Raw genomic sequence first — 27,152 nt, 5'->3', positions numbered from 1 at the left:
AGAGAATGTCATTACATCTCTTGACGAGGATATGCTGCAGTCTCCACTGAAGGAGGTGGTTTTTAGGTCCTTTCTTAAAAGAAGTCAATTTTTATTTTATTTTATTCAGATTCATAACTATAGTTTAACCTGAGTAAAACTGATTCTTCTATATCTTACCGCTGTGGAGTGAACAGATAACCGAGGTAGTTTGGTGATCTTCGTTTCCTGTGACCTTGAGAATGCAATTCTTTGGTGTTCAGCATCCTAGCCTTGCAAGCGTCTCTCTACATGGATTAATACCATGTGAAATAAAATGCATGCTGGCTGAACATATATGCAAATAAGCATGCAAGTGTCATAATTTACGCAGTGCAGTCATGTGATCTTTGCGAATAAGAGCAGCATTGGCAAGGAAAGCCTGGGCAAGTCTTTGATTCATTGAGACACTTGGTTTGCATGGTGTCAGTTCCCACTGGGTTCCTTAGCATCATGCTGCATGGGAAGAAAACAGTTTCGAGGCCTAATTTGAATTTATAACAATAGGCAAGGGCCTCAGATATAAAGCTATTTACATTTAGAAGCTCTGTCCTTAGCTAAACCTAGGGTGCTAAAATATAGCAAGGGACTCAGAACAATGCTGAGTTTTACATATCAGTCTCTCTAACTGTGAACTCGGGCAGTACAGCTTACAATCGGAATCTATTTAACAATTTTCAGAGAGGTAACTGTTTAGTCCCTTGCAAGAAAAACAACCAAGAGTATTGTGGCACCTTAAAGACCAGTACATTTATGGTACAAGCTTTTGCGAATTATAGTCTACTTCATGGTTAAAGGTCTCCACTGGGAACTGGGAGTTCCCTTTCCTTTTGTATATACAGTGGTACCTTGGGTTAAGTACTTAATTTGTTCCAGAGGTCCATTCTTAACCTGAAACTGCTCTTAACCTGAGGTACCACTTTAGCTAATGAGACCTCCTGCTGCCACCACGCCGCCGGAGCATGATTTCTGTTCTCATCCTGAAGCAAAGTTCTTAACCTGAAGCACTATTTCTGGGTTAGCGGAGTCTGTAACCTGAAGCGTATGTAACCCGAGGCACCACTGTAGAAGCCAGAAAGGGAGGCCCTCTGATAATCTAGACCATGATGGGGGCAAAGAGTTAAGGTCTCTCTTTGGTCCTGGTCAGGATCCTATACACACATATCTTTACTTGAAAAAATCACATTTAAAAATAATAATATTGTTACAGTATAGGATTGGGGGGATGGTCTGGATGATATCCAAACCTATGATTCTGTGTCAATGAGGTTAGAATTTAAAAGAGGAAGTCTGCTAAACTGATCAAATCTGTTTCTTCATTAAGATAATGTCCCTACCTGCCCAGCTAAGTACCTCCCGTAGCATCCTAAAGAGGGTGCTGTGTTGCCATGGGAACAACTGAGAGATGCTGTCAGGCCAGGGATGTCCAGAGTGAGGAATGAATACTTTATTGTCAAAAGTACACTTACAAGTTAGGTAAAGGCATGTCCACCAGTCCTACATACTCCCAGGTGTGCACCCAATGAGGCAGTTGCAGCAACAGAGAGGCCCCGCCCTCAACCTCAGCTTATGTATCTCCCCCATCTGAGCTGTGTGCAAGCAGGCGAAGACTCTGCCTGTGTGTAACCAGTTTCTGCTCCTCCCTCTTCTATCCTCTCCTAGTCCTGAGAGACAAGGGAGCCGGAGTGATGGAGCCAGAGAAGGAGGTATGGAGGTGCTTGATTCCACACCAGCCTGGCACATCTCTCCCTCCTCCTGCAACCTGATCTTCACTCTCCAATCCTGCAGCCTCTGCCTCTCATCTCATGTCCGTTACGGGCTCCCCCAAATCACAGATTCCATCTTCCAAGTCAGTCTCCAATTGCCCCAGTGCCCACTCAGTGTACTCAGTGTCCAGCCAGTCCCTGACTGATCATGTTCTCTGGGCAGAGGGGCGGGGTAGGCACTTCCACAACTCCCACACTAAATTGGAAGTGGTATCATTGTGAAATCCAGAAATCATTTGGCCAAGAGGCTAGCTTTTGTGTGTGATGTTTGGCTAATGCTGGACAAGACAGAGAGGTTTGACTCTCTTGGTGTGCTGAGTCCAAAGCTGCGGTTGGGCAGAGACCACGATCTGTTGGAGTGTTAATGCTGTGAGCTCTTCCATCCTAAGCTCATGTGTATATGTGTAAATAAAACTGAACTTTAGGTAAGCACAGACACCTCTAGAGTGTCTCACCTCTCAGAGATTGTGATGCATGCAATGATATATAGGGAGAGGTGACCTTTACTGAATATACTGCTAATGTGAGAATTCTGGTTGTTTTGAAATACGAAGCGTTTTTTCCACTAGCTGTTGATAAAAACAGCAAAGACTTCTTGTGATGAATGAATTATGGCACCAAGACTTTGTTGCCTCTGCTGCAACAGGCTACCCCTCTGGTAGCTGTTAATAAAATCTCTGATGGCGGAGCTGACAAGTTTGCAATTTATGAGATGGATTTTGTCCCTCATGACTTAAACATATTTCCGTGTGCAGCTTTTCATTTCCTGCTTAATTTATTTACCATTAAAATTACTGGATGAGTAATTCCTTCTTTCTAGTTGGTTATTACACTGGATTTCTTCTGAATCATTTGATGAGCCATAATCCAAAACTTGCTTAAGCACCGTTTAACCCATTGAAATTATTGGGCGAATGGCTTGATGGTGTTTATGGAATCGGGTCAGTAGAGGTTGGTCACTTTGGGAAACTGGGGCAATGCCCCATCACATGGTGTATAAAGTGTGGAAATTAAAAGTTTTGCCCAAAATACGCCCCACCAACCTGCACTATTTCCTGTTCTCTGTTCTATCCTTCCAGTTGAACTACAGCAGCCATTTCTGTCAATATCCCATACTCTGGCCAATCAGCTCTTTCTACTGTTCAGCCAATCCCAAGCCAAAATATTGTCCCACCATCCATCTCCAGGCAGAATAACACATTCACATAGCTTCTGCTAGGGCACCCCAAGCACTTTGTATTATTTAAAATAAAATCTTTATTTGTATCCTTATAAACAATCTAGCCAATCAGGGCACAGGTGTTAGCAGGCAGCCCCCCCCCCAAAAAAAACTCGCTCCCAAATTGCTTTGGACTTTTGACTCTACAAAGTACTGGCATTTTGGCAAGCCAAAAAAGAATCATTCTTCCATTCTGAACACGTTCAGACCTGTTTCTTTGCTAAGCAGCCTACTGAACTGGAGAAAAAAAGGCATGTTTTGCTGAGACACCAGCCAGCAGGTCAGCAAAGCAAGTTTTTATTTCTTTTGTTATTATTGATTTGACTAGTGAGAGACATAGGGGGAATTTCTTCCAGCTCCTTCTGACTTCTTCTTTTCAAATGTATGGTGCTTATTATTTTTATAATGTGGTGTCTATTTTCAAATGTGTGATGTTATTTTTATGCCGTTTACAGTGGTACCTCGGGTTACATACGCTTCAAATTCGGCAGGATGTTACAGGGCATGAGGTGGTTGTTAGCATTTCACTCCTCCGTTGCTGAATGTGTGATTGTTACATCACATGTCAGTGTTTACTTTCTAGGCTTGGAAAGTGTGAGAACGGAAGTCAGTCTTATCTCTCTTCCGCTGTCCTGTACCTTTGTACTTTTCTTTTTCTCTCTCTCTCTTGGAGAAGAAGTGAGAGGACGCCATGATTGCTTTATCCTGTATACAGTGGGACCTTGGGTTACAGACGTTTCAGGTTACAGATGCTTCAGGTTACAGACTCCGCTAACCCAGAAATAGTACCTCGAGTTAAGAACTTTGCTTCAGGATGAGAACAGAAATCGCGTGGCAGTGGTGGCGCGGCAGCGGGAGGCCCCATTATCTAAAGTGGTACCTCAGGTTAAGAACAGTTTCAGGTTAAGAACGGACCTCCAGAACGAATTAAGTTCTTAACCCGAGGTAGCACTGTATTTTTAAATAAATGGTGTAATGGGGCCTGTTGTATGTTGAGGATAAGAACTACTTAAAATGGTGGCCCAGTATAAGACAATGGGAGAGTGCCAACCAGGGGCCTTTTTAGAATCTCCTTTTCAGGAGAAGCAAGGGGGTAACGAAAAAAGGCTACATTAAGGATAGAAAATACTTGCAAAGTAAGTCCTATAAGGTGCCAGGGAATGACATGAGAACCATGTGTGTGTGTGTGTGTGTGTGTGTGTGTGTGTGTGTTTGTGTGTGTACAGAGCATCTGCTCTAGACTAGGGTTGGGCGAACTTTTCCATTTCATTTTCTCCCTGTTTCTGATTTTTCCAATATTAAGTTCAACTCCCTACATTTCCACATCAGTTAGACAACTTCTTTTCAAAAAGTCCTCTTGAAAATCCATCTACGTATTAAGATTCAGCTGCATTTAAAATTGTGGGTTGATTTTATTGTGTGCTGTTTCTGTTTTAAACTATTCTTAAATTTTAAATTGTTTTTAAAACTGTTCCTATATATTTAACTGTTTCATTTTTGTTGTTATATTGTAAATGGCTTCGGGATATCTCATGGGATTAGATTCATGTGTCAGGCCTGTGGCTTTGTAGGAAAAGGCATCATAGAGCAGCCAGAGTAGGATCGGGGTGGGCAGATTTGATGCAGTTTGCATTTAAGGACAAGCCTGTGTGTTGTTTTTGGAATGATGTTTGCTATTCTGAATGTCATATATTTTATAGTTGGCTGACTTTATTACTTTGAGTATATATCTATATCCATATCTATATTTACAGACAATAGAAGGTTATAAATCAACTACAGTAGTCAGCAAGCCCACACTGACTTTTGCCATTAAAGGCAATCTTGAGTGAAAGATGGAGGAGGTGAGGAGAGAGAGCTGCTTAACTCTTTCTTCCTCGAACTGTTGCTTCTAAAAAAGTCTCTGGACCCATTAACTGCTTTTTGACCCTTTGAAGTGAAGCGCCCCTATCAGCGGGAGGAGACGATATTTGTTTATGGTCTTGGTGTACAGCAGCTTTGTATTAAATAAATGTATGTAAGCTGAAAGTCCTGTATGAAGTAGCCCCATGGTTTCTTAAAGCGATTTGTGGGCCGCCACCATAATTACACTGTGCATTTGCACTAAAGTAAAGGTAAAGGGACCCCTGACCATTAGGTCCAGTCGTGACCGACTCTGGGGTTGTGGTGCTCATCTCGCTTTATTGGCCGAGGGAGCCGGCGTACAGCTTCTGGGTCATGTGGCCAGCAGGACTAAGCTGCTTCTGGAGAACCAGAGCAGCGCATGGAAACGCCATTTACCTTCCCGCCACAGCAGTACCTATTTATCTACTTGCACATTGACGGGCTTTCGAACTGCTAGGTTGGCAGGAGCTGGGACCGAGCAACGGGAGCTCACCCTGTCGCGGGGATTCGAACCGCCGACCTTCTGATCGGCCAGTCCTAGGCTCTGTGGTTTAACCCACAGCGCCATCCGCGTCCCAGTGCATTTGGGAGTGTTTCGTGCATTTGAACTAAACACTCCCAAATTGTAAGCAAAAAACGTGGTGTGACTCATGGATAGCCACGGAAAGGGAATAATCAAGCCACGGAATAAATAATCAAGAGAGAGGGCAGGCGGGGAGTGGGGAGAGAAATGAACAAAGCATTTCAACTTTTTCCTCCCACCCTTTTTTCTTTATTTTAGAAAACAACCTTCAAACACCCAAGAATACTTTGTCTGCCCATCAAGAGCACTTGCTATTTCATACTTGATGTGGGAACATGACAGGAAAGTGACATAAATGAAGTCTTGAAATGAGACTCCTTTCCCATTAGGCTGATTCTTGAGGGTAGCACAGCAGTCTTCTTCAAATTTCTACCTCCCACCAGCAGTTCAGAATGCTGAATCTTGAGTCTGGATCTGAGATAGTTTGTCTCGAACACACAGAGGTATCCTGATGTCTTACCACCCAAACCTACCACCCACACAAAGCTGTGTCAAATTCCAGGGAAGGTGTTCTTAGTGCAACTTTTGGAAATGCCATCAAAGAAACAACTATAGAGTTAGCATGTGCATGATGTAAAAATCCTTTGGGAACCAATGGGGGAAGCCATGAACGGGGTTCTGCACACCTGAAGCAACGAACTTACATAACTGAATTGCTTTTCTTCCTGCCTCGCTCTTATCAGAAAGGGGGCAGGGAAGAGCTCTATCTGTTAGTGCCACATTAATCTGTGAATGTAGCACTACCAGCTTTTGTCAGAGGTGACGGTGGGGAGACATGTGGAAGCGAAACAAGAGCACCTGATTGTATCAGTGCATTGCAAAAACTTTGATGGAAATCGTAGCATCGGGATGATGTTTTGCAGAATAAAGCACAGATCAGACACTGCAATCAGAGTGAGGCAAAGAGGGCATTTTCATCCAAGATGTTTCTGATGTAAAAGGGTCGCCCTCCATTGTTACTAGTGAGTATTATACCATTAATTGTTACAATAAATGCATAATAGTGAGAACTGTTTCTGTGCCAAGGACAGGAAAGGAAAACATCTCTCCTGTGTCACTCTGAACTTTGGTTCAGGAAAATGTTCATTCCTCCCCCGAGAGGTGAGAAATCTGGAAGGCTAGAGACCTCACCTTGATCTGCTCCATTTATAACAGGCGGGGGGTAGGCATTAATGAAGTAAGCTGGGGAAGCTGGTGCACAGAAACCTCAACGATGTTGGGGAAAATGCTAGAGTCAAATACGAAGAATGTGGCAGTGTTTGGACTAGGCAGCTGTTTGTGTACAGCATCTAATCCAGCCTTTGCTAATCTGCTGTCTTCCAGATGTTTTGAACTTCAATTCCCATGAGGCCCAGCCAGCCCTGATGGGAGTTGTAGTCCAAAACACCTGGGGCCAGGTTGGCAAATCCATAACCTCAGTGGGATCAACCTCAGTCAGGTATTCTGCATGTACACTTTTAAACAAAACTGCTGAGTTTATCTGTGTGCTATTGATGGCCATTTTACATTGTTTTAAGTATACTGCTTAGAGGGCTTTGTAAAATTAAGCAGTTTATATCATTTGTTTTAATAAAGAAAAAGGAAATAAACATCTTTCTTTGCTCCACTTCTTTTTTATAGGCCAGGCATAGGCAAACTCGGCCCTCCAGATGTTTGAAACTACAACTCCCATCATCCATGACCACTGGCCCTGTTAGCTAGGGATGGTGGGAGTTGTAGTCCCAAAACATCTGGAGGGCCGAGTTTTCCTATGCCTGTTATAGGCAAACTCCTGCAAGTGATAAGAAACTATATAATGCTGTGTTAGTGTTAACAAAAGAAGAGCCCTGTTGGGTCAGACCAAGGGCTTATCTAGCCCAGCATTCTGTTCCTCATAGTGACCGACCAGATGCCTTTGGGAAGCTCACAAGCAGCACATGAGGACAATAAGCCCTTTCCCACAGTTGTTTCCCAGCAAACTGCTATTCCTTGTTGAAATGAAGGCACTCCAAAATGATGTCATCGCCCAGGACACTAATGTTGTGCTATGTTGCCATTCTTCTGACAAAAGCATTTCTCTTGTGCTTCAACACATGTTGAAAACCAGTCTTGGCCACACAGCGGAAAATTTTGAAGTCTGTTTTGCTACATAGACAACTGTTGCTTGCATTCAGCAGGCCCAGCAGCCAGGATGGATTGTGACTCATATGGAAGTGTCAAAAGCAACTGCCACAAATTGCCAGCAAGAAGCAGCCAAATATATTCACTTTCCTTCTAATTAATCTCATTTCTGAAGACTGGCACTCTGATAAATTGGTGGCTGTTTCAGTTTCCCAAAAGTTCTGCGGTAGTTGGTGGGCTACTTTTTCTTTAAATTTCCTGACATCTGATGAAAAAAGAAGGGGAATGAATTTCTGTCTTTGCATTCTCTCCACCTCCCTGTCTGCTGCCCATTTGATGCTTTGGTCAGTTCAAGACAACTTGTTTATTGAGCATTCATCCTGACTGGTTTGCACAATAGGAGCTTGGGCAACACAGTCTGCTTATTCAGCTTTCATTCTGATTTGTTTGTGGACCTTGCAGACCAATCAAATGATTGGTATTCCACACTTTCCAGTGCATCTCCCCATCATTTCATCATTTTCCTTATTGCAAATAATCTTTTTTTTAAAGTGTTTATGTTGCATGAGAGCTCCAAAACCACTTTAATTGTGCAACCTGAATTTGCTGGTATGCTTCTGAATCCCACCAACAAAACAGCAACAGTCTGGAAGCAGCCAAAGCACTCCTTTTACTGCTTTGAATCTTTTTTATTGTGTTTTGTTATAAATGACAATCTTTTATTTCCTTAACAAAATTCCTCAGAAAACCAGTTACACAGGATCTTATTACCCGGCAAAAGGATGTAGAAATGAATCTCCATTTTGTTCTCAGACTTGCCCACCAACCATTCGCAACAAAACCCGAGTCCTTTGTCACTCCAGATATTTGTGCTTCAATTACACTGGGCAACAATTTTTTACTTTTTGAATGATGTCTAGATTTCTCCAACTGCTTTAGGGTATTTTTGCACTGCTGAATCAGGAAATGGCATCCGTTTCTCTACATCAGGTCAGGTTTTTGTGCTATGTTGATTTGAAAAAAATCAGATCTTGTGACAAAATCGATTACATTTTTGTGGCATTATCAGCTGATTTTTGTCAACACATTTCATCCTAAATATGTTTTTAAGAGAAAATAATGTTTTTCCAACAACATATATTGATTACCTGATAGAAACATTGATTACTGTAAAATGAATGGTGGGCATTGATAAAGGTAAGTACACGTAAATTGCATGTTGCTTCACCATTTTTCAAACTTCAGGGCTTGAACTTCCGTTTCTTGGAACTCCTGGAATGCTCAGCGGCAGGGAGGTCTCTCTTCAGAGTCCAACAGTAGTCAGCCATCATGACTGCGTCCCAGCGACCCTGATACCTGGTCTCCATCTCTTTCATGTCCTGATGGAATCTCTCCCCCTGCTCGTCACTCATTGAACCCAGGTTCTCAGGAAACCAGTCCATATGTGAAAATAGGTAGTGCATCTTGACGCTCATGTTGCAGCCCAGGTTTCTGAAAGCAGTCAGCATGTTGTTGACAAGTTCTGCATAGTTTCTGGCCTTATTGTTGCCAAGAAAGTTCTTCACTACCAGAACAAATGGCTTCCACGCTTCCAGTTCCACTTCGTTCATTGAGTTTCCGAACTCTGGATCTCTGACGAGCTGATGGATCTGAGGACCGTCAAAGATGCCAGCTTTCAACTTCTCCATGGTCAATCCTGGAAAAGCCTGGCACAAGTATGTGAAGCAGTCACCATCCTTGTCCAGAGCCTTGGTGAACTGCTTGATTAAGCTGAGCTTGATGTGCAGCGGTGGGAAGAGTATTCTGTCTCTGTCCACCAGAGGGTCGTTGATGACGTTCCTTTCTTTGCAAGGCACCAATTCCTCCTGCACAGGCCAGTCCTTCTTCATGTAATGCTGAGCACGGTCCCTACTATCCCACATGCACAGAAAACATGGGTACTTGGTGAAGCCAGACTGTTGTCCCAACAAAAAGTTCACCATCTTCAGGTCAACACAAATAAACCACTTATGCTGATCATAACCAATTTTCTCCAGCACATACTTCACCGCTTCATAGTTCTCCTTCAGTGTACTCGAGTGAGCCGGGGTATAGAGGCAAACTGGTTGCCGTTGTGTAGCAGAACACATTTCAGTGATCGCTTGCTGCTGTCAATGAACAGTCTCCAATCTTTGGGTTCGTACTGTACCACTCCAAGCTTGAACAGAAGCTGCGCAATATCTGCACAGTATACCAAGTCCTTCTCTTCCGAGAAAAAATGGAGGTACTCTTGATGCCTGTTGCAGAAGAAGCTGATGCGAGCATTGTCAGAGAGGAGGTTTTTTTCCTTCAATCTGGATGCCAACAGTTCGGCAGAGTCCTTTGACAAGCTGAGGTCGCGAACTAGATCATTCAACTCCTTTTGGGAAAATGGATGTGGAGCATCATCTTCAAGAACCACTTCTTCTTCTTCAACACTGGAGGCATCTTCGTCACTAATGTCAGGAAGTTCTCCGAAGATAGGCACTGGAATTTCATCACAATGAGCTACAGGACAACGTGCTGATTGAAGATCAGGATACTTGAGGCTGCTCCGGTTCTTTCTGTTGATCCCAGTCACATCAACAGCACAGAAGTAGCAGTCAGTGACATGGTTTGTTGGCTCCCTCCAAACCATGGGAATTTCAAAGTTCAGACTCCTCTTGCCATTGGTCCACCCACGTAGAGTCTCGGTGCATGCCTTGCACACCATGTGTGGCGCCCAAGCTTAATCCTGGTCACCAAGTTTAATACCAAAATACGCATGGTAAGCAACTTTATGCTTTGCCGCACCAATTTATGGATGATTTTGAGGTTTTATGACTTCAAACTGATCCCTTTTCGACATAATCACCCAGAACTATCGGACCTGAATATTTCTTGTCATTAAAATAATCATTTCCAATCAAAAAAATTATTCGACATGGCATTTTACCCCCACCAACTTCTCCTAAAATGCTCCACACAAGCATACATGTGAACAAAAACGTAAAAAAAACCATGTGGCCATAGCTCAAAAACTTGACCTGATTGAGCAAAACCAATGTGATTTTTGGATTCAGCGCATCAGATTCATCCTAAATCAACTGAAAAAACACAGACAACAAATTTGTTGTTGACCAGTGTTATCTTTGTGCTTACTTTGATCTATATATGGCTCGGTCTATCCCTCCTGCACTTCAAGAATTTATCGTCTCTCCCTTTTTGTTGGTATTGTTTTAATGTGGCAAAAAAGACAACTTTTTGTAAACAAGTAGACAGCAAACATATCCACTAGCATTCACCCATACACCCCATTTTTAGGGCTGGTTCCACCATGAAGTTGTCTGGTTGGGTATCAATTTTCCTCATCTTTCTGTGTCAATAAAAACAATATTGAGCTTCTGTCCAGGAAGTTGTTGGATGGGGGAGGCTTTGATTAAGGTCCAAAAGTATCTAGGGGTAGCACTGCTCACTTTCACTCCTCTGCATAAAGATAACAAATCTAACCCCTGGCAATTAGATGGGATCAAAGTAAGATAAAATTAAAAAAACCTCAAGGGTAACTAACATAAATGAACTTAATCACCAGTCTCTTTATACAGAATCTAATGGCTGTGATGCCTATAAATAGAATGACAACATTTATTACAAAAAAGATAAACTCTTGTAGCAAAGAAAAGGCAAGATTAAAAAAAAAAAAGCTGAATATCAGATGTACAGTGGTACCTCGGGTTACAAACACCTCGGGTTGCAAACACTTCGGGTTACAGACTCTGCTAACCCGGAAGTAGTACCTCAGGTTAAGAACTTTAAATCAGGATGAGAACAGAAATCGTGTGGCGGTGGCATGGCGGCAGTGGGAGGCCCCATTAGCTAAAGTGGTACCTCAGGTTAAGAACAGTTTCAGGTTAAGAACAGACCTCCAGAACGAATTAAGTTCTTAACCAGAGGTACCACTGTATAAAATCTATAATACAATAACTAGAATGGATGAATCCATATACAGTGGTACCTCGGGTTACATACGCTTCAGGTTACAGACTCCGCTAACCCAGAAATAGTGCTTCAGGTTAAGAACTTTGCTTCAGGATGAGAACAGAAATTGTGTAGCAGCGGCGCGGTGGCAGCAGGAGGCCCCATTAGCTAAAGTGGTGCTTCAGGTTAAGAACAGTGTCAGGTTAAGAACAGACCTCCAGAATGAATTAAGTTCTTAACCCGAGGTACCACTGTACAAAACATGTATCAAAATAGTACACAACCTATGAAGAAACATGCAGTAATATGAATAACAAGAAGTGCAAGGGACCTTCATATATTGCGGATATTATTTTGATACATGTTTTGTTTATGGATTTACCCATTCCAGTTATTGTATTATGGATTTTGTACATCTGGTATTCAGTTTTGGGGATTTTTGCACTCTTTTCTTTATTAAAAGTTTCATTTTTTTCTATGTAATAAATTTTGTTAATATATTTATGTCCATCACAGCCATTAAATTTACCTTGACCTTTTTATTTTATGTTGTTGCATTTAATAGTCAGACATGATGATGATGATGATAATGATTCCTTCTTTTGGTTTGTTATAGATATTTAGCTAGGATTGCCTTGGAGAGAAGAGTTTACCTATCTTCCACCCCAGCGGTGCAGAATCTGTGGTCCAATGGATGTTGTTGGGACTCCAGCTGCCACCAGCCCCTTCTGTCAGCATGCACAATGTACAGGGATGAAGGGAGCGGGAGTCCGGCAACAGCTGGCCACAACTTTGTCACTTACCCCTGTAGCCACAAGTTGGCCATTTACCCCTGTAACCTGCCCCTTCTGTTTCTTTAATTGCACCAAGTATAACAACTGGGAGATGCACAGTACAAAGAAATAGTTTTCTTCCTTCCACAGAAGTGAGTTCTTGCTTTTTGGTCAACCGTAAGCCAGCTGAAGAAAACTTAACCGTTTCATAAGAAGTTGTGAAAGTGAAAAAGAAGAAATAATCCTTTTATTTGTTTTTTGTTTTGTTTTTTAAAGATGCAAATTAAAGGCAACACAGGAGAACTGTCAAAGCAAGAAGGGAGATATGGGAGAAAGGAGATGAACATTCAGTAGGAAATTTCTTTGTTTTGGCTAAATCATATTGTCTCTTGTCTTGATCCGTAATATGCATTCTGCCTCCCCCATGCTACTTCAAGGGAGGAAAGAAGAAAATAAATGGTTGTGCTGTTACAAACGCTCCCTCTGTGGAAGCATTCCACATTGCCAGACGGAACAATCTCCCATCTCCTGCATGCTGTTTTGGGCGTTCTTCTGACCACCACCCCCTTGAGCTATTTGGAGAGGGCATGTGGACAGGGGGAGAGCAGGGTAAGGGTTTGTTAGGTCAATCCCACCCAATGTATTTGATTTTTTGCTTAGTAATATTCTGTTCATTAGGAAAAAGAAGGGGGGAAATAAAGGGAACCCTTCTATGAACCAAAGGGGGAGGAGGGTGTAAGTTTGAGTGTGTGCTGGAGAGCACCACTATTAATGCCACCACCATGCATGCTGAGAATAAACTTGCAACCTCTCTTGGTCTGCAGCTTTGGAACCCATGGCTGCAAAAGCGACTTTGTGGAGGAACAAATCTGTAAACGGCACGTAGGATCCTGACACGCAGTACCTGGGGACAGCCACTGTACCAGACCAGAAAGGTCAATATATGGGGAAAGACTTTGAGAGAGCAGCACTACAACACTTTGGAGAACACAACTGAGGTACCGATTTTTAAAGGTCTTAACTCATTTTAAGGAAAGTGTTTGGTTCTCTCTCTCTCTGGCCACCCTTAAAGCCTCAACAGTTTCTTCAGACTCTCTGAAACAAGATTCCACCCCTACCCACATCAACTTGTCAAGGAAAAAGGATTAGAGGCTTGTACAAGAGGAGTCCTGTTAGGTGGCATAGAAACGGGGAGACGCGTGGTAACTGGAGACAGACGCTTTATGCCTTATGGAAAACATGCACACATACATATTATAACAAAGCTTGTAGCCCAGAAAGACACTGTGGTATCCACTAGGTAGCATGCCTAGTTGCACCCTGGGAAGAACTTCTGACAGGATTCAATTCAAGAGGCTCTCCATTCCTCCTGCTCATGCTGCATCAAAACTTGCTGAGGAAACCAGATTCTTTCTTTTTGTGAAGGGGAGCACAGAGTGCCATTCATTGTCAGGAACGGATGTGCTTCACCACTGATTCTCACAGTGCCCCATGAGGTAGTTAGAGTATCATCACCCCCTCCCTGCTCCCAAGAGTAGGAAACATGCTCAAGGCTACAAAGAAAATCCCTATTGAAATGAAGCCAAGGGGGAAAAACCTCTGAATCTGCAATTAACTCCTGCTGCTTCTTCCCATCACAAGATGTTCTTATGGCTTCTTCAGTCTGCGAGCTTCAGGGATATGTTGCCCCCCACCCCATACAATGTGAAGGGTACCCAGCTTCATATTACATCTAATGGGGCTTACAGCCATGAGGATGATTATCTTCCAGCTAAAAAACAACAACTCGACTGCTTGTAGGATGGAATCTGGAATCTGATCCATATAAAAATGTGTGTAATGTGGTGGGCAGCTTTAAATGATGGTGACAGGATAGCCACCCAGTGGCCTTAGTGCTTATTCCAGCATCCATGTGCTTCATGTCTGATTCTGAACCCTACCCAACACAACTTCTTATTCCAAGGAGTCCTTCTTAACCCTATCAGGGGGTTGTGTGTGTGAAGCAGGAGGGCAACATTTTAAAGGGAAAGAGCTACACAGGCTTCTGCTACAGCTCCACACAGAATGGTCACTACCTGGGACTGTTTTTCCTTAAAACCAAGCAAAGAAACGCAGAAGGGGAGATGCATGCAACCACTTTTAATGTTAAGAGCAGTGTGGGATTGAGACAGGCAGAAGCCACCAGTCCTGTGCATCCCTGACAGATGTTGAATCTGTCTTCGGTGACAAACTGTGGGGCTCATCGACAGTACCTTCCACACTCCCTGTAAAATGTTTTCGTTGGTCTGCAGTCATGCCACATACCAGGTCAATGACGAGCAGTTCCAATTATGCCAATTAGCTTTTTGTAGACTATGCCATTTCCAAGATGTCAGGACAATTCAAGGCTGATTCTACATGACGCCAATGATTGGAACTATGCACTGCATAATAAAACCCTTGCCTTCCCCCCCTTTGCACTTTCCCTATTCAAAGGGAATACCCATCAGAACACAAGAAACCCCAAATATGGGTTGCTTCCTATTCCCTTAGGCCAGTCGTGTTCAAACTATGTAACTGGCTGCACACTTCCCTCAGTCAAAAAGGAAACTGAGCCTCTCCAGTTGTGAGACAAAGACAACTGTTGACAGCCCAGTCTGCATTGTTCTCTCCTGTGTCAAACTCAAGGGTCAAATGAGATGTGATTGGAGGCTGATTTGTACCTTTAAAGTCAGATCTGTTGCAATCATGATAGAAGCTGGTGGGGTAGAGAGTCTGGTTTTCAACAGCAAGCAGAAAGTGTGGATAAGGGGCACCCTCACAGCATAACTCCCTACAGCCTCTGTTCCAGGTACTTTCCCCTTAGTTAGGTTCCCGTGTCAGAACTGAGCCCAGCTGAGAGGAGAGAGGCTGCCATGGGGCAGGGAGAGAAGGGTCTGGACTCCATCTTCACTCACCTGCCCCCTTTTTCATTTCAAAATCAGGATTCTGCCTTGGTTTCTAAATGATAGCAGCTGTTCTGAGTTACTGTTAAGATACAATAATCTATCGCTCTCATATTTAGGGGTGGGGTTTTTTTGCCCCAGTGGTTCAAGTAAATTAAACATGGGCATCTTGGCTGATGTTGTGCTTTCTGGATGGGACTAAAATGGAGCAAAACTGTATGGGAGGAAATTCCAATGAATAAAGCCTTTCCAATATTGTCAATAAATTAATTAGCACTAGTCACACATACTCTGTATAGTTGTCCATATTTCATTTATTAGGGAAGAAGCAAAATTTCACTTCCTTCTGAGATGTACAAACTGTCCTAAATTGTTCTGAGGTGGAGAAGCTCATATCTCCCCCAACAAGCTGTTGTGTGATACCCATTACTGAATCAATGTTTTCAGTGGATTTAGGTAGGTAGTAGTTCTGTTGATATTGGGCTAAAACTTCTCAGCAAAATTTCCTGATTTTTTTGTGGTCAAGAATACATTTTTAAAATTATTATTATCATCAGCAGTAGGTCACAGATCTGAATTGGGTTTTTTCTCTCCTTTTGGCATCCTGATGGTGTAAGAGGTTTTTTTTTTTTTGGGGGGGGGTGTCATTTTAATTTCCCTACTTTTTGCCCAAGTTAATGTCCAGAGGGTTTAAAGTGACTGAAAGAGATAATGAATCAGTAGAAGCATCATGCAAGGATGCAGAGTTGGCAGTGAAAAATGCATATAACATTTATAAATTTATAAAATTGTTTATGGCTCTCTGCTGCACATTCAACTCCAAAACATTCTTCATTTAGCCTATGTCACATCTCTATTGACTCAAGTCAGGGATGTGGAACTTGTGGCAAGGGATGATGGGAGCCAAAGGCCAACAGCACCTGGAAGGCAACAGGTTCCCTTTCCCAGTGGTAAAGGGATGGAACTCAGAGTAGCACCTGTTTACCTTGATCTTTGGAAGTGTGGTATAGGTGTTTTTTTAGTTGTCCTTCCTGTATCATTAAGCATTTTGTGCTTTTATTGTTATTGTTTTATGTGTTTATGCTTATGTATTATCATGGTGATTTTGTTTTAGTTCATGTAACCAACCCTGGGACCTTGAGGCGAAAGGTGGGTAAGAAATATTAGTCAAAAAATAAAATAAAACCCTGGCTGTAGCTTTTGTGGCTGATAAATACACAGAGCCTGCTGCCACTGATGCTCACTGTTGCCCTACCTGTAACTGTTATTAACCTGGAATATTAAGGTCTTAACAACTTATAGGCTTTCTAGGCAGTGCTCAACCTCCATATGCTTAATGACTTAGTCAATTAAACATATGCAAATCAGCAATGGGTGAGTGGCTTTTTTCTCTCCTGGCAGAAGTGGGGACCTCAGGAGGAGTGGTAGTATAATGAAGAGGGTGAGGACTGGTGGGAAAGGAAAAGTCAAAAGGTGAATGAATACGTTTCGATTTTCCACTTTGGAAGCAAATATTCCCAACTAAAGTAGCTTTAAGGTGTCCTCTCTGGGCAGCATCCCTCATACGTATCAGATGAGTCACCAATTGTGCTTAGAAAGATAAGTTCCCTGAAAAACGGATGGTACATCCAGAAAACACTGATCCCATGTACTGCTGAGTTCCTACAACTGACCTGGCGAGAATGACGAGGGTCACACCCACACATTTCAAGCACTCTCATACAACTTTAACAATCATGGTCCCCTCTACCAAAGAACCCCAGAACAGGGTGCTGAGAGTTATTTGAAGACCCCTCACAGAGCTAAAGTTTCCAGCATCCTCAACAAATGACGGTTCCCAGGATGTGAGCCAGGTTTGCAGGCTGATGTCTGTGTTTGGATGGTACTGTACTGGTCCTTGTGAAAGAGAAGTGGAACTGAGACTATTCCATTGCTCCTTACTCTATACATGGAACCTGTGCAGGCCAGACCCCAAGGGATAGGCCAGGGTTGGCTTCATATGGGACACCACAATGGGGGATGAGAATGGCCTAAGGTGCATTGTATTAAGGGTCCATGATGTCCAACATGGACAATCAGGACTTTTGTGGCAGCAAGTACCATCTAAAGTGGCCATGAGACAGGAAACAATGAAGGAATACTTTGTGCCAAGCTCCTTTAAGTGTGTCATTCCCTCAAATAGTTTGGGGGGGGGCACAGGGACCTCGGCTGCTGGGAGTTGGCTCCTATGCTTCCTTGGTTCCTGCAGGGGGCACAATCTTGGGACATATATATATATTTAAAAAACCCAAGCTGAAATCATGCTGATTATTCAGGTGAATTCAGGTGCTGAACTGGTCTTCTGCATGTATCCAGATTGTGATTCATCACGTCCTGATTCAACCCCTGCTTCACTGATGTGTTCAGGCTGTGGTGACTCACAATCTAGGTAGATGTCAAGCATTCAAAGATTTGCTTCAGTGTACACAAATCTGGTGAATATGCCAATTTGTGTGGATTGAAAAATAACAGCGACAATAATGATAATCCACTGTAAGATAAGGCAGCTTCACCCGGGATACTTCAGCATTTAGTGTTACTTGTGGAAGTACCTGTGGAGAAGGGAGTGTACCGGTATTCTCAAATTTATTCAGCGGGTACCTGGCAAATATACCAGTGTGATTATGGCGGCTTCTCCCAAAGAATCCTGTTAATTGTTTGGTCAGGGTGATGAGGTCTCTCTTAGCAATTTCTAGTGTAACTCATATTGCTAGAATTCCCAGTGTTCCTTGCAGAGAGGGACCCATTCAACCAATTTTACAGTGCGCTCCTCCCATACATGTTTCTGAGAAGTTAGTCCCCCTGTGTTCAATGGGACTTATTTCCGGAAAGATGTGCATAGGATTGGAGCCTAAATCCACAGTGTGGATTAAACTTGGGACTTCCATTTGTTTTTTGAGTGCAAAGTTTTGTGGCTTAATACCTAAGACAGGTATCCTCAACCTTCGCCCCTCCAGATGTTTTGGACTACAATTCCCATCATCCCTGACCACTGGTCCTGTTAGCTAGGGATCATGGGAGTTGTAGGCCAAAACATATTGAGGGCGGCAGGTTGGGGATGCCTGAACTAAGTGGATGAGATTGTTTCCAGGAGCAGCAAGATTACAGGAAGTAAATTTAAAAGCAGGAAAATCACAGGGGTTTATGAGAGGTGCACCGATACAGAGGTGCTGGAGAATGAGGTGGAAAAGCCAAGTAGGAAATTCAGTAGGGGACAATCCCATTTTGAAAAATCTGCAAATAAAACACACAAATAATTCTTTCAGTGGTAAATGTCATAAATCTTCCCCTACCTAGTGCCCTCCAGATGTTTTGGACTACAATTCCCATCAGCCCTAGCTAGCACAGATGCACTGATTGGGGCTGGTGGGAGTTGTAGTCTAAAAAAAGCAGGCTGGCATAAATTATCCACCTTGTGCTTTGGACATTGATTCCTACAAATGTTTGTGGCTCAAATGGATTTGGCCCTCCCCTCAAAAACATTGAAAAATTGTAGTGTTTGAGGAGGGAGCTAAATCAGGAATTTATACCTGTTGCATGTTTGTTTGTTGTTGTTTTTTTAAAAAACCTGGGCAGAGTGTCTTTACTCATATAAAATAACAATAGCAATAAACTGACTGCTGTTTCATCTTGAACACCCTGGGGCCACACAAAATAGCATAGGGCCACAGAATAATTTATGCATTCAAATACTTGAACCCCATGGTTAATACAGTTTAAAATACTCTGGCTTCCTTGCTTCCTTCCTATTCAGTGTCTGCGTGGGTGTTTAAAATCTTACCCATTCATTCCCTTGCAGTAAGAGCAGCTGTCCCTCTCTGCTCCCCACCCCACCTCAGCCCACCGGCCTCTGCCCTAATTCAGTTTTTGTAGTTCTGTATTGCACTTGCTTTGTTGTACTTTCCAGCGACTGCAGAACCTCTTCAGCCGCCTCTCAGCTGTGTGTGCAGCTCTGCCTCCGCCACCATCTTGGCTGGCCAAGGGCCTATTGTGCTCCTGGTGCAGCTGCAGAGGACAAGGGGGTAGAGGGTGGGGGGAAAGGCACGCCGCGCCCCCTCCGCTTGTGAGTTCCTCTGCCACTCCGCGTTGCATTAAGGCCTCCTGAATTCCTTTAGCTCAGACCGTCGTGACTCTCATGACGAGCTCTCTGTTTGTGCTAGAGTAGCTTCTCTGTTCGTGAGGCCTCAGGTGGCTGAGTATATGCAAGATGGTATAAGCACAGTGGTGGTCAGACAAGGTGCCCGTGGTGTGGCCAGCTCCCCGAGCCACACTCTCGGCTGGAGCAGAGTTGCTAGTGGCACCACCAGTGGAGGATGAATGGTTAGTCTGAGAAGAGGTTCGTTGGTTGGTCCTGGTCCCTGTTTTTTGATCCTCCAGGTCCTTTGTTTTGTCATAGTTCAGAACTTTCCACTGTTGGTTGACTGCTTGCCACCGTTTAAAAATCCTGTAAACTGAGGGTCCTTCATGGATTATTAGACCTGTAGAATAAAAAAGAGTGTGTGGATAGGAGAAAAAAAAGAGAATCTATTAATTTTTCACTGACTCATCATCATTGCACACAAACCTCTGAGAGTCACCTACGGCCAACTCCACGTACATACCCCACAAGTATCCTAGAAAAAAATGGGACATCCCATTTTTTATTGTGAGAGAATGGCGGCCATTTTGGTTGCCATAATCTCACGCGATTTTGCCGTGCGATTTCCCCCACACTTTTTCAGGGATGCAATCTTGTGTGGTGCTCCCAAACATGTGTTTTAGAGTGCCTTGCGCCCCAAAAGTGTGTGTGTTTTTTTAAGGGGGAGAGGTGCAAAACCACGTGAGATCATGGCAACCAAAATGGCTGCCATACTCTCACAATAAAAAACAGGAAGATGGTGTCCAGGAAGATGGCATCCTGGATTTGGGCTTCAAAGTGTTGGAGGGTATACATGCCCCATGAACATTTTTTGATATAGCTTTAGGGGGCACATCTTGCTCTCATTGCCGCTTAACACAAAGTGTTAATATTTGGGAGAATGGTCTGCTCCAAGTCCCATCATCATTCTAAAATGATAAACAGATTTAAAAGACCAGCAACAGTGTATGGTCTGGATCAGACAAATCTCCACCTAGACCAGCCTTCTTGAGCACAGGCCTTCTTACAAATAGATGTGACCTGTGAATGGCCTGAAATAGTGAGGATGAAATGAGCGCCCAAAGCATGCAGGAGTTTCTTCTTTATGGAATTATATTTGCTGAGTCTGTCTATAAAGAAAGCAGAACTACATGTAATGTTGAGGGCACTGGCTCAGTTCCCCTGCCTCAGACATCTGGTGGGCTATTGTGTGAGGAGATGCTGGACTAGGTGGCCTTTGGAACAATCCAGCAGCTGTTTACCAGGAGAGATGAGACAAAAACCAGGTCTGGGCTCCATGGATGCATCAGTAGGAGCATTGCATTGATTCTACTGACCTCCACACTGCTGCTTCACCCCTCCCACTAAGTGGCATGGACTCTGCTGCCAGAACTGCTGCTGCTATTGCTGCAGCTCTGCCTCACCCTGGCTAACATGAGCATTTGTCAGGGATGATGGGAGTTGTACTCCAGTGACATCTGGAAAGTCACAGGTTGCCCCATCCCAGGTTTAAGCCTTTAGCGCAAACTTTTCCCACACCTAATATTAAGAGACAAGTGCAAAAACAGTATGCTAGCCGCCAAGCACAACTTATACTGCGATTCAGAGGGGCACACGCATATGATCTGCCAGTCTTCCATTTTGCACAAGTGGACTCAAGTACATCTGCAATTTGGCAGACCCCTTTGTTTCCAAAGTTCAACAATCAATTGCGGGAGTCAAATATTGATGCTGAAGGTCAAATGTTTATTGCAGAATGAACGCCAGCACCCTCACATTTCTGTTAAAAGTTTGGTGAGGAATCCTGACCTCAATTATTTAAGTTCAAGTATATGACCTCAAGAGTCTGCCTCACCGGATCATGAGTCAGATGTGGAAAATTCAATTCATTTCAGCCTCAAAGCTTATCACAAATATTAATGAGAAGGCTGATTCAAGAGGATTTTTTTAAAAAGTCTGTTTGTTTTGCTTTGTAAATTATAAGTGTTTATGATCCCATGCAATTAATAAAATGATGTTGATGGATGGGCCAGTGCATCAACCGTACACCTGTTTTCCTAGATAAATTGTGCTTCAAAATATTTACTATAAGTGCAAAAAATAAGTTTGTTTTCCTTGGCAGTTGCTGGGATCCAAATTACTTATTGATTTCCCAGCATTGAGCTCAGGAAGCTGTAAAATTAAAAAGGAACCAAGCAGAGGACTGGGTGGGCAGATGGAAATAATGCAAATGCATCTGCAACTGTAGAAAGCTGAGGAGAGAGCAAGGAGGGACTCGGAGAGTAATTTGCAAAAAGCTGTAGGATTTCATCAAAATAAATCTGAGTCATTTGGAGTTATGCAGATGTGTAATGTTTTCTGTGCGATTGTTTAATTTTTTCTTGAGTAGCCAGTCATTTTAATTATTGTTTTGTACTGTTTTTAATAGTTTTTGGATTTCTCTTCACTACCCTGATATTCTATGAGAGGAAAGTAAATAAATATGTAAATAAGCAAAATGAACAGGGGTGTGGATCTCTCATGTTATTGTAAGGTGTGGATAACTGCGTACAGTGGTACCTCGGATTACAAACACCTTGGGTTACAAACTTTGGGTTACAGACAAACTTTGGGTTACAAACTTTGGGTTACAGACTCCACTAACCCAGAAGTAGTACCTCGGGTTAAGAAGTTTACCTCAGGATGAGAACAGAAATCGTGCATGGCGGCACAACGGCAGCGGGAGGCCCCATTAGCTAAAGTGGTACCTCAGGTTAAGAACAGTTTCAGGTTAAGAACGGACGTCCAGAACAAATTAAGTTCGTAACCAGAGGTACCACTGTACATGTGAACATGTCTTCTACTGAATCAAATCAGTGATCCATTAAGCCCAATAGCTTTTCAAGTACGGAAGTAGAGAACTTTTTAACCAAAGATGCCAGTAATTAAACCCTTCCATTCCAGAAGCCTGCATACATCTCAGTTCCAAACTGTGCATATTTACATTTCTCAACAAAATATGCAGAATTTGCCATCAGGCCACTTCAGTGTATCTTGGCAGGAAAAGCTGTGGTTTAAACACATTGTGTTTGGGTTTTCAAAAAACAAAAATTAAGTGTCTGGGCCTGAGTATGGAGTGTCAAGAGAAAAATATCACTAGGTGGAGTTTGTAGGTTAACCTTTGAAATACACATTGGCAATAAACATTGAAATACACATGTTTCAATGGAAAGAACTCAACAAATTGTGATGAAAATCTGAAAGTCACAATCTAACAAAGTTAATTGTGCTTAAAGCCGATTGAAATCAAAGGGCTAAAGTGTGCTTAGCATTGTGTTGGATTGCCATCATTAAAATGTCTATAGTGTTGTGTTCTGCTGTACTGGAACAAATAAAAATGAAAGCTGCCTTTAACTTAATTCTAACACAATCACAATATGCCCTTAGCCTGTCTGGTTCTTGGTATGACGTCTTTATGTGGTTCAGCAGGCTAAAATAATGGCTAGGATGAAACTAGTGGGGAACAGATTCAGGACAGACGAGAAGAAGGGAAACTGTGGAATTCACTGTCATAACTGGCTTTAAGCAGGGATTAGGCACATTCAGTGGAAGAGAGGAGTGCCTGGCGTGCTCTGGTTCATGGGGTCACAAAGAGACGGACACGAGTAAACGACTAAACAGCAACAACAGGCACATTCATGGAGAATGACTCCATCAATGGCTGACTCCATCAATGGCTACATCAATGGAGAATGACTACATCAATGACTACATCAAAGGAGAATGACTCCATCAATGGCTACTAGTCAAGATGATTATATGCAACCTTCAGGCAGTACGTCACTGAGTATGTCATTTTTTGAGGACCAATGGAGGTGGGAGTGGGTAGGAGGCCAGTGCTTTCATGTCTTGCTTGTGGGCTGCCTAGGGATATTGCTTGCCCACTGCAGGCAACACAATTCTGGACTAGATGGACCTTTGGCCTCATCCAGCAGAGCTCTTATATTATTGGAACCAGTTTGATATGGTTAATTAACAGCTTCTCCAGATGACCAACTTATTGAGCATTCACTCAGATTTGCTAGCACAAATCTGACAATATCTGGCCTTTATTGAGCATTTGTTCTGATTTGTTTACGGGGTGGTTATACAACAATGAACACTTGCCTTGCATTTATTCTGATTGGCTTGTGGGGCTTTTCTTACACATCTGTCCATTAGTCACTGATCAAACCCACACTTTTCAATGCATTTCCCCATGCCCTTCCAAACCACGAAAGGTCCAGTTCTTTTTTTTAAAGTGGATTTGTTGTGCTAGAGACTTATCATTCATTTTACTATTTGTTTGTTTATTTACTGTTATTTATTTATGTACTTATTTGCTTTCACAAACCTAAAGATTTATGTTACCAAGGCACATCACTGCACAAATGTGCAGGTGACATTGCAGATGTGACTGTACGTATCATTCCATCAAGAGATGTTTTACTGATGTGCACATCTGCTCCTGCACATTGCTGAAATAATCCTTCTTACCCCCGAAACTAAAATTTATACAGTTGTACATACAATCACAACAAGATTGCTTTTTTTTCTTTTCTCTTCTGGCAGTGTTTCATCAATTCACTCAACTGCACAGGTGCAGCAGAAAAACATAATAAATAAGCACAAGAGATGATTTTTAATAAAACATACTACCTTTTTGAATTACATATTGAATATATTGAAGAGCAGACTTTTGAACCTTGGTGTGAGTCTCAAGCACATTCAAGATGCATTTGAAAGCAATGGCAGCTCTTATTGTTGTATTAATATTTATGAAATTATAAAGTCAGAGAGAGAGAGAGAGAGAGAGAGAGAGAGAGAGAGAGAGAGAGGCCTCCAAGGACTCCACCATGAGACTTGAACCAATGGCTTCAAGTTACAATAAAAGAGATTCTGACTAAACATTTAAAAAAAAAAAACTTTCTGAAAGTAAGAGCTGTTCAATAGTGGAATGGTCTCCCTCAGTAGGTGGTGGACTCTCCTTCCTTGGATGCTTTAAAGCAGAGATTGGATGGCCATCTGTCATGGATACTTTAGCTGAGATTCCTGCATTGCAGGGGGTTGGACTGGATGGCCCTTGGGGTCCCTTCTGATTCTATGATTCTATGATTCTTGGACACCCACTCGGTGCATCATAATACCAGCAAGTGGGAAATGTTTGGTGCAACACCACATATAATGTGGTGGATTGCTGATGGATGACCCAATCATGGCTCTCTGGTAGAAGTGGCTCACTTGGACGAAAGGGAGAGCAGTGCCTCCAAGAGGTATGTCATGATTGGCAGGTCTTTGCCTCAGGATGATGCCAGCTGACCTCAGACCAGGCCATTACTAGTGACCTTTGGGCATGATGCAAACGGACACCCTCTCCATGAGAGAGGAAAATGTCAGGCAAAGCGCAAGCACGGCAAATGAAATCCAATTGCAAAGGCCCAATTTCGGCGATGTAGGGTGGAATGACTGGATCCCCCTACACATCCCTGTGTGGGCCAGGGACACCCACTTGACCATTGACTGTCCCAGACTGAGCAGGGAGGTCTGAATGCTGCGTCTAAGTGCATTCAGCTGGACAAGTCTTGTTGCCTCCTTGTGATCAGGAACCTGATCACAGGAACCTTGTGAACAGCATAAGGTTCTTGATTGTGAGGATGCATCTACAAATGTTCAGCGGAATGTGCTTAGAAGCTCTTTCAGATCCTTGAAGCCCTTTCAGGAGTATAGCAGGTGACAGCATGGGGGTGCCAAAGGCAAGACTGCCACACAAGCCTCTGCCAATTTTCTGCTTTAGGATGGAGAGGGCTATAGAGATACTGGGACAAGTTTTGTTGTTATAAACACCATTCAGTCTTGTCCACGAAAGAAATGCAGCTTTTGTGTGGTTTTTCCTCGGTGTTGCTCTTATCTTTGCTGTATGCATCATTCTCTTCTTTCTCTGCCTACCTGCGTTTGACGTATAAAGGATAGCAGAAGGAAGTGCCAAAGGTTCTTCCAGCCTGGCACATTTTAAACAATGCCCAGTCGAAACAGGCAGCACCATTAAAAGTAAGTCGCCATTAGTCCTGACAGGAGATCCTGAATTGTGAGCGTCGACAGGCAGCTCCCCCATTAATTTCCTTTCCCATCAAGCCACAAAAGATCAAGCACCACATATCCGTTTTAATTGGCTATTGATCTGTTGTTCTATTACCTGCAATTGTGCAGAGGGGTTGCTGAATGGACTGCCTAACTCTGCCTTCCTTTGACTGTCAGCAGCCGGACTTTCAGAAAAGTCTGGAGGCCTGCGGTTCCTGGTTTGCAATGGAGTGCCTGAGTCCTTTTTGAAGTAAAGGCAGCAAAAACACAGCTAAAAAGCTCAGATCATATATATGACTTGACACCCTTCTTTGGAAATTAAACCAATGCACTTGCAGAAACTAATAGTTATAGATGAATTAAAACATAATATTTACAGTCACATGCTCATCCAAGCATGGGCTTACAGTCTCTTCTAACTTCCAAACAACAGTATTTTCATCTCTTTCCAGAGCTCAGCACTCAGCCTTCTGTATCTCAGTTAGGCCATGCCTTGTAGCTCCTAGGAGAGTTTCCCATTTTTACCTTCTCCTGCAGCTTTGCTCTCTTTCTTTCAAGCAGAGAAGAAGGACTCCAACACTCCATTCAACTTAGCAGTGTTCACAGTGGATTCTAAAACACAGTCATCTTGCTTCACATAAAATGGTGTCTCTCCTTCATTAGATGCCTCCCATGTGACCAACATTACCCAACCACATAATGACTCTCTAGAATTCAGTTACCAACCAGCCAAAATTGAATACATAGTAATGCATACAAGCATTTACAATTTCAGTGAATTAAATTACTATACTTAATAGTGCTGCCCTATACCGAGTCAAACCATTGGCTCATATATCTACAGTGGGTGCCAGAAGTTTTCCAAGGTTTCAGACAGTCCTACCTAGAGAGACCAAGGATTGAACGTGGGGCCTTTCACTGCAAAACACGTGATCTGACACTGAGCTTCAACCCTTCTCCAAGGCAACAGTGATGTCTACAAAAATTGCCAGCTGGTGGAGGGAGTGGCAGATGAATGACTCTGCTTATAATTTCATCCCCCCAGCTGTTCAGATGCAAAATAGTGATTCTTCAAAGAGCTAAAGGCTCTCTGGATCTGATGAAGAAGCTGTGTGCATGCATTAGTGTATATATTTATGCATGAAAAATATAGAAACGTAAAGGCTGGCAAGCAGCTCACATTACCACATATACAAAATGTGCTACAGTTGACCATGCAGCAACATGGAGTCTAATTGCTCCATCCGATAGCCACGTTAATATTCCTTTATTCAACTTATGTACAGTATATCCCCTGTCAAACGTTGAAATTGATCAGGTCATGTAATGGAGTAAAAAAAAAAAAAAAGCCTATTTGCTCCATATTTATTTATTCCAGCTTTAAAACTATTTCCCACCCCCAATGTTTTGGAAAAATATCTTTCTGAACTGGCAGTGTTTACTGCACTTACCCTGCAGCCAGTGTCAACTTCAGTAACGCAAACTGCCCACTGTAAAGGGACAAATTCCCCAAGAGCCCACCCCCTCCATCACCTCCAAGCCCTCAGTCTCAATTTGCATAATTGCTTTTGCTATTTCAGTCATCCGCTGTGCATGAGGTAAACTGACACAGCCAGGAAAACAAAAAGAAATAAACCGAATCATGGGACGCACTTGTT

The 27,152-nt window shown here is 42.9% G+C and overlaps 1 protein-coding gene across 2 annotated transcripts in view; it reads right to left on the bottom strand.

The window, feature by feature from the left end:
* Positions 1 to 15,538: 15,538 nt before the first annotated feature.
* The window catches only part of MARCHF4 (membrane associated ring-CH-type finger 4), a 113,017-nt gene continuing 101,403 nt past the window's right edge, over positions 15,539 to 27,152 (bottom strand). For both annotated transcript variants that reach the window (XM_081008591.1, XM_081008592.1), the window contains exon 4: positions 15,539 to 19,759. In XM_081008591.1, the coding sequence (XP_080864717.1) occupies positions 19,398 to 19,759 (362 nt within the window). In that variant the 3' untranslated portion in view covers positions 15,539 to 19,397. The remainder of the gene's footprint in view (positions 19,760 to 27,152) is intronic.

This window comes from Podarcis pityusensis (genome assembly GCF_964106645.2).
Source record: "Podarcis pityusensis genome assembly, chromosome: 1".
In the NCBI taxonomy this organism is placed as follows: Eukaryota; Metazoa; Chordata; class Lepidosauria; order Squamata; family Lacertidae; genus Podarcis; species Podarcis pityusensis.
The sequence above is the reverse complement of the archived record's forward strand: the minus strand, read 5'-3'. Positions and strand labels throughout refer to the sequence as shown.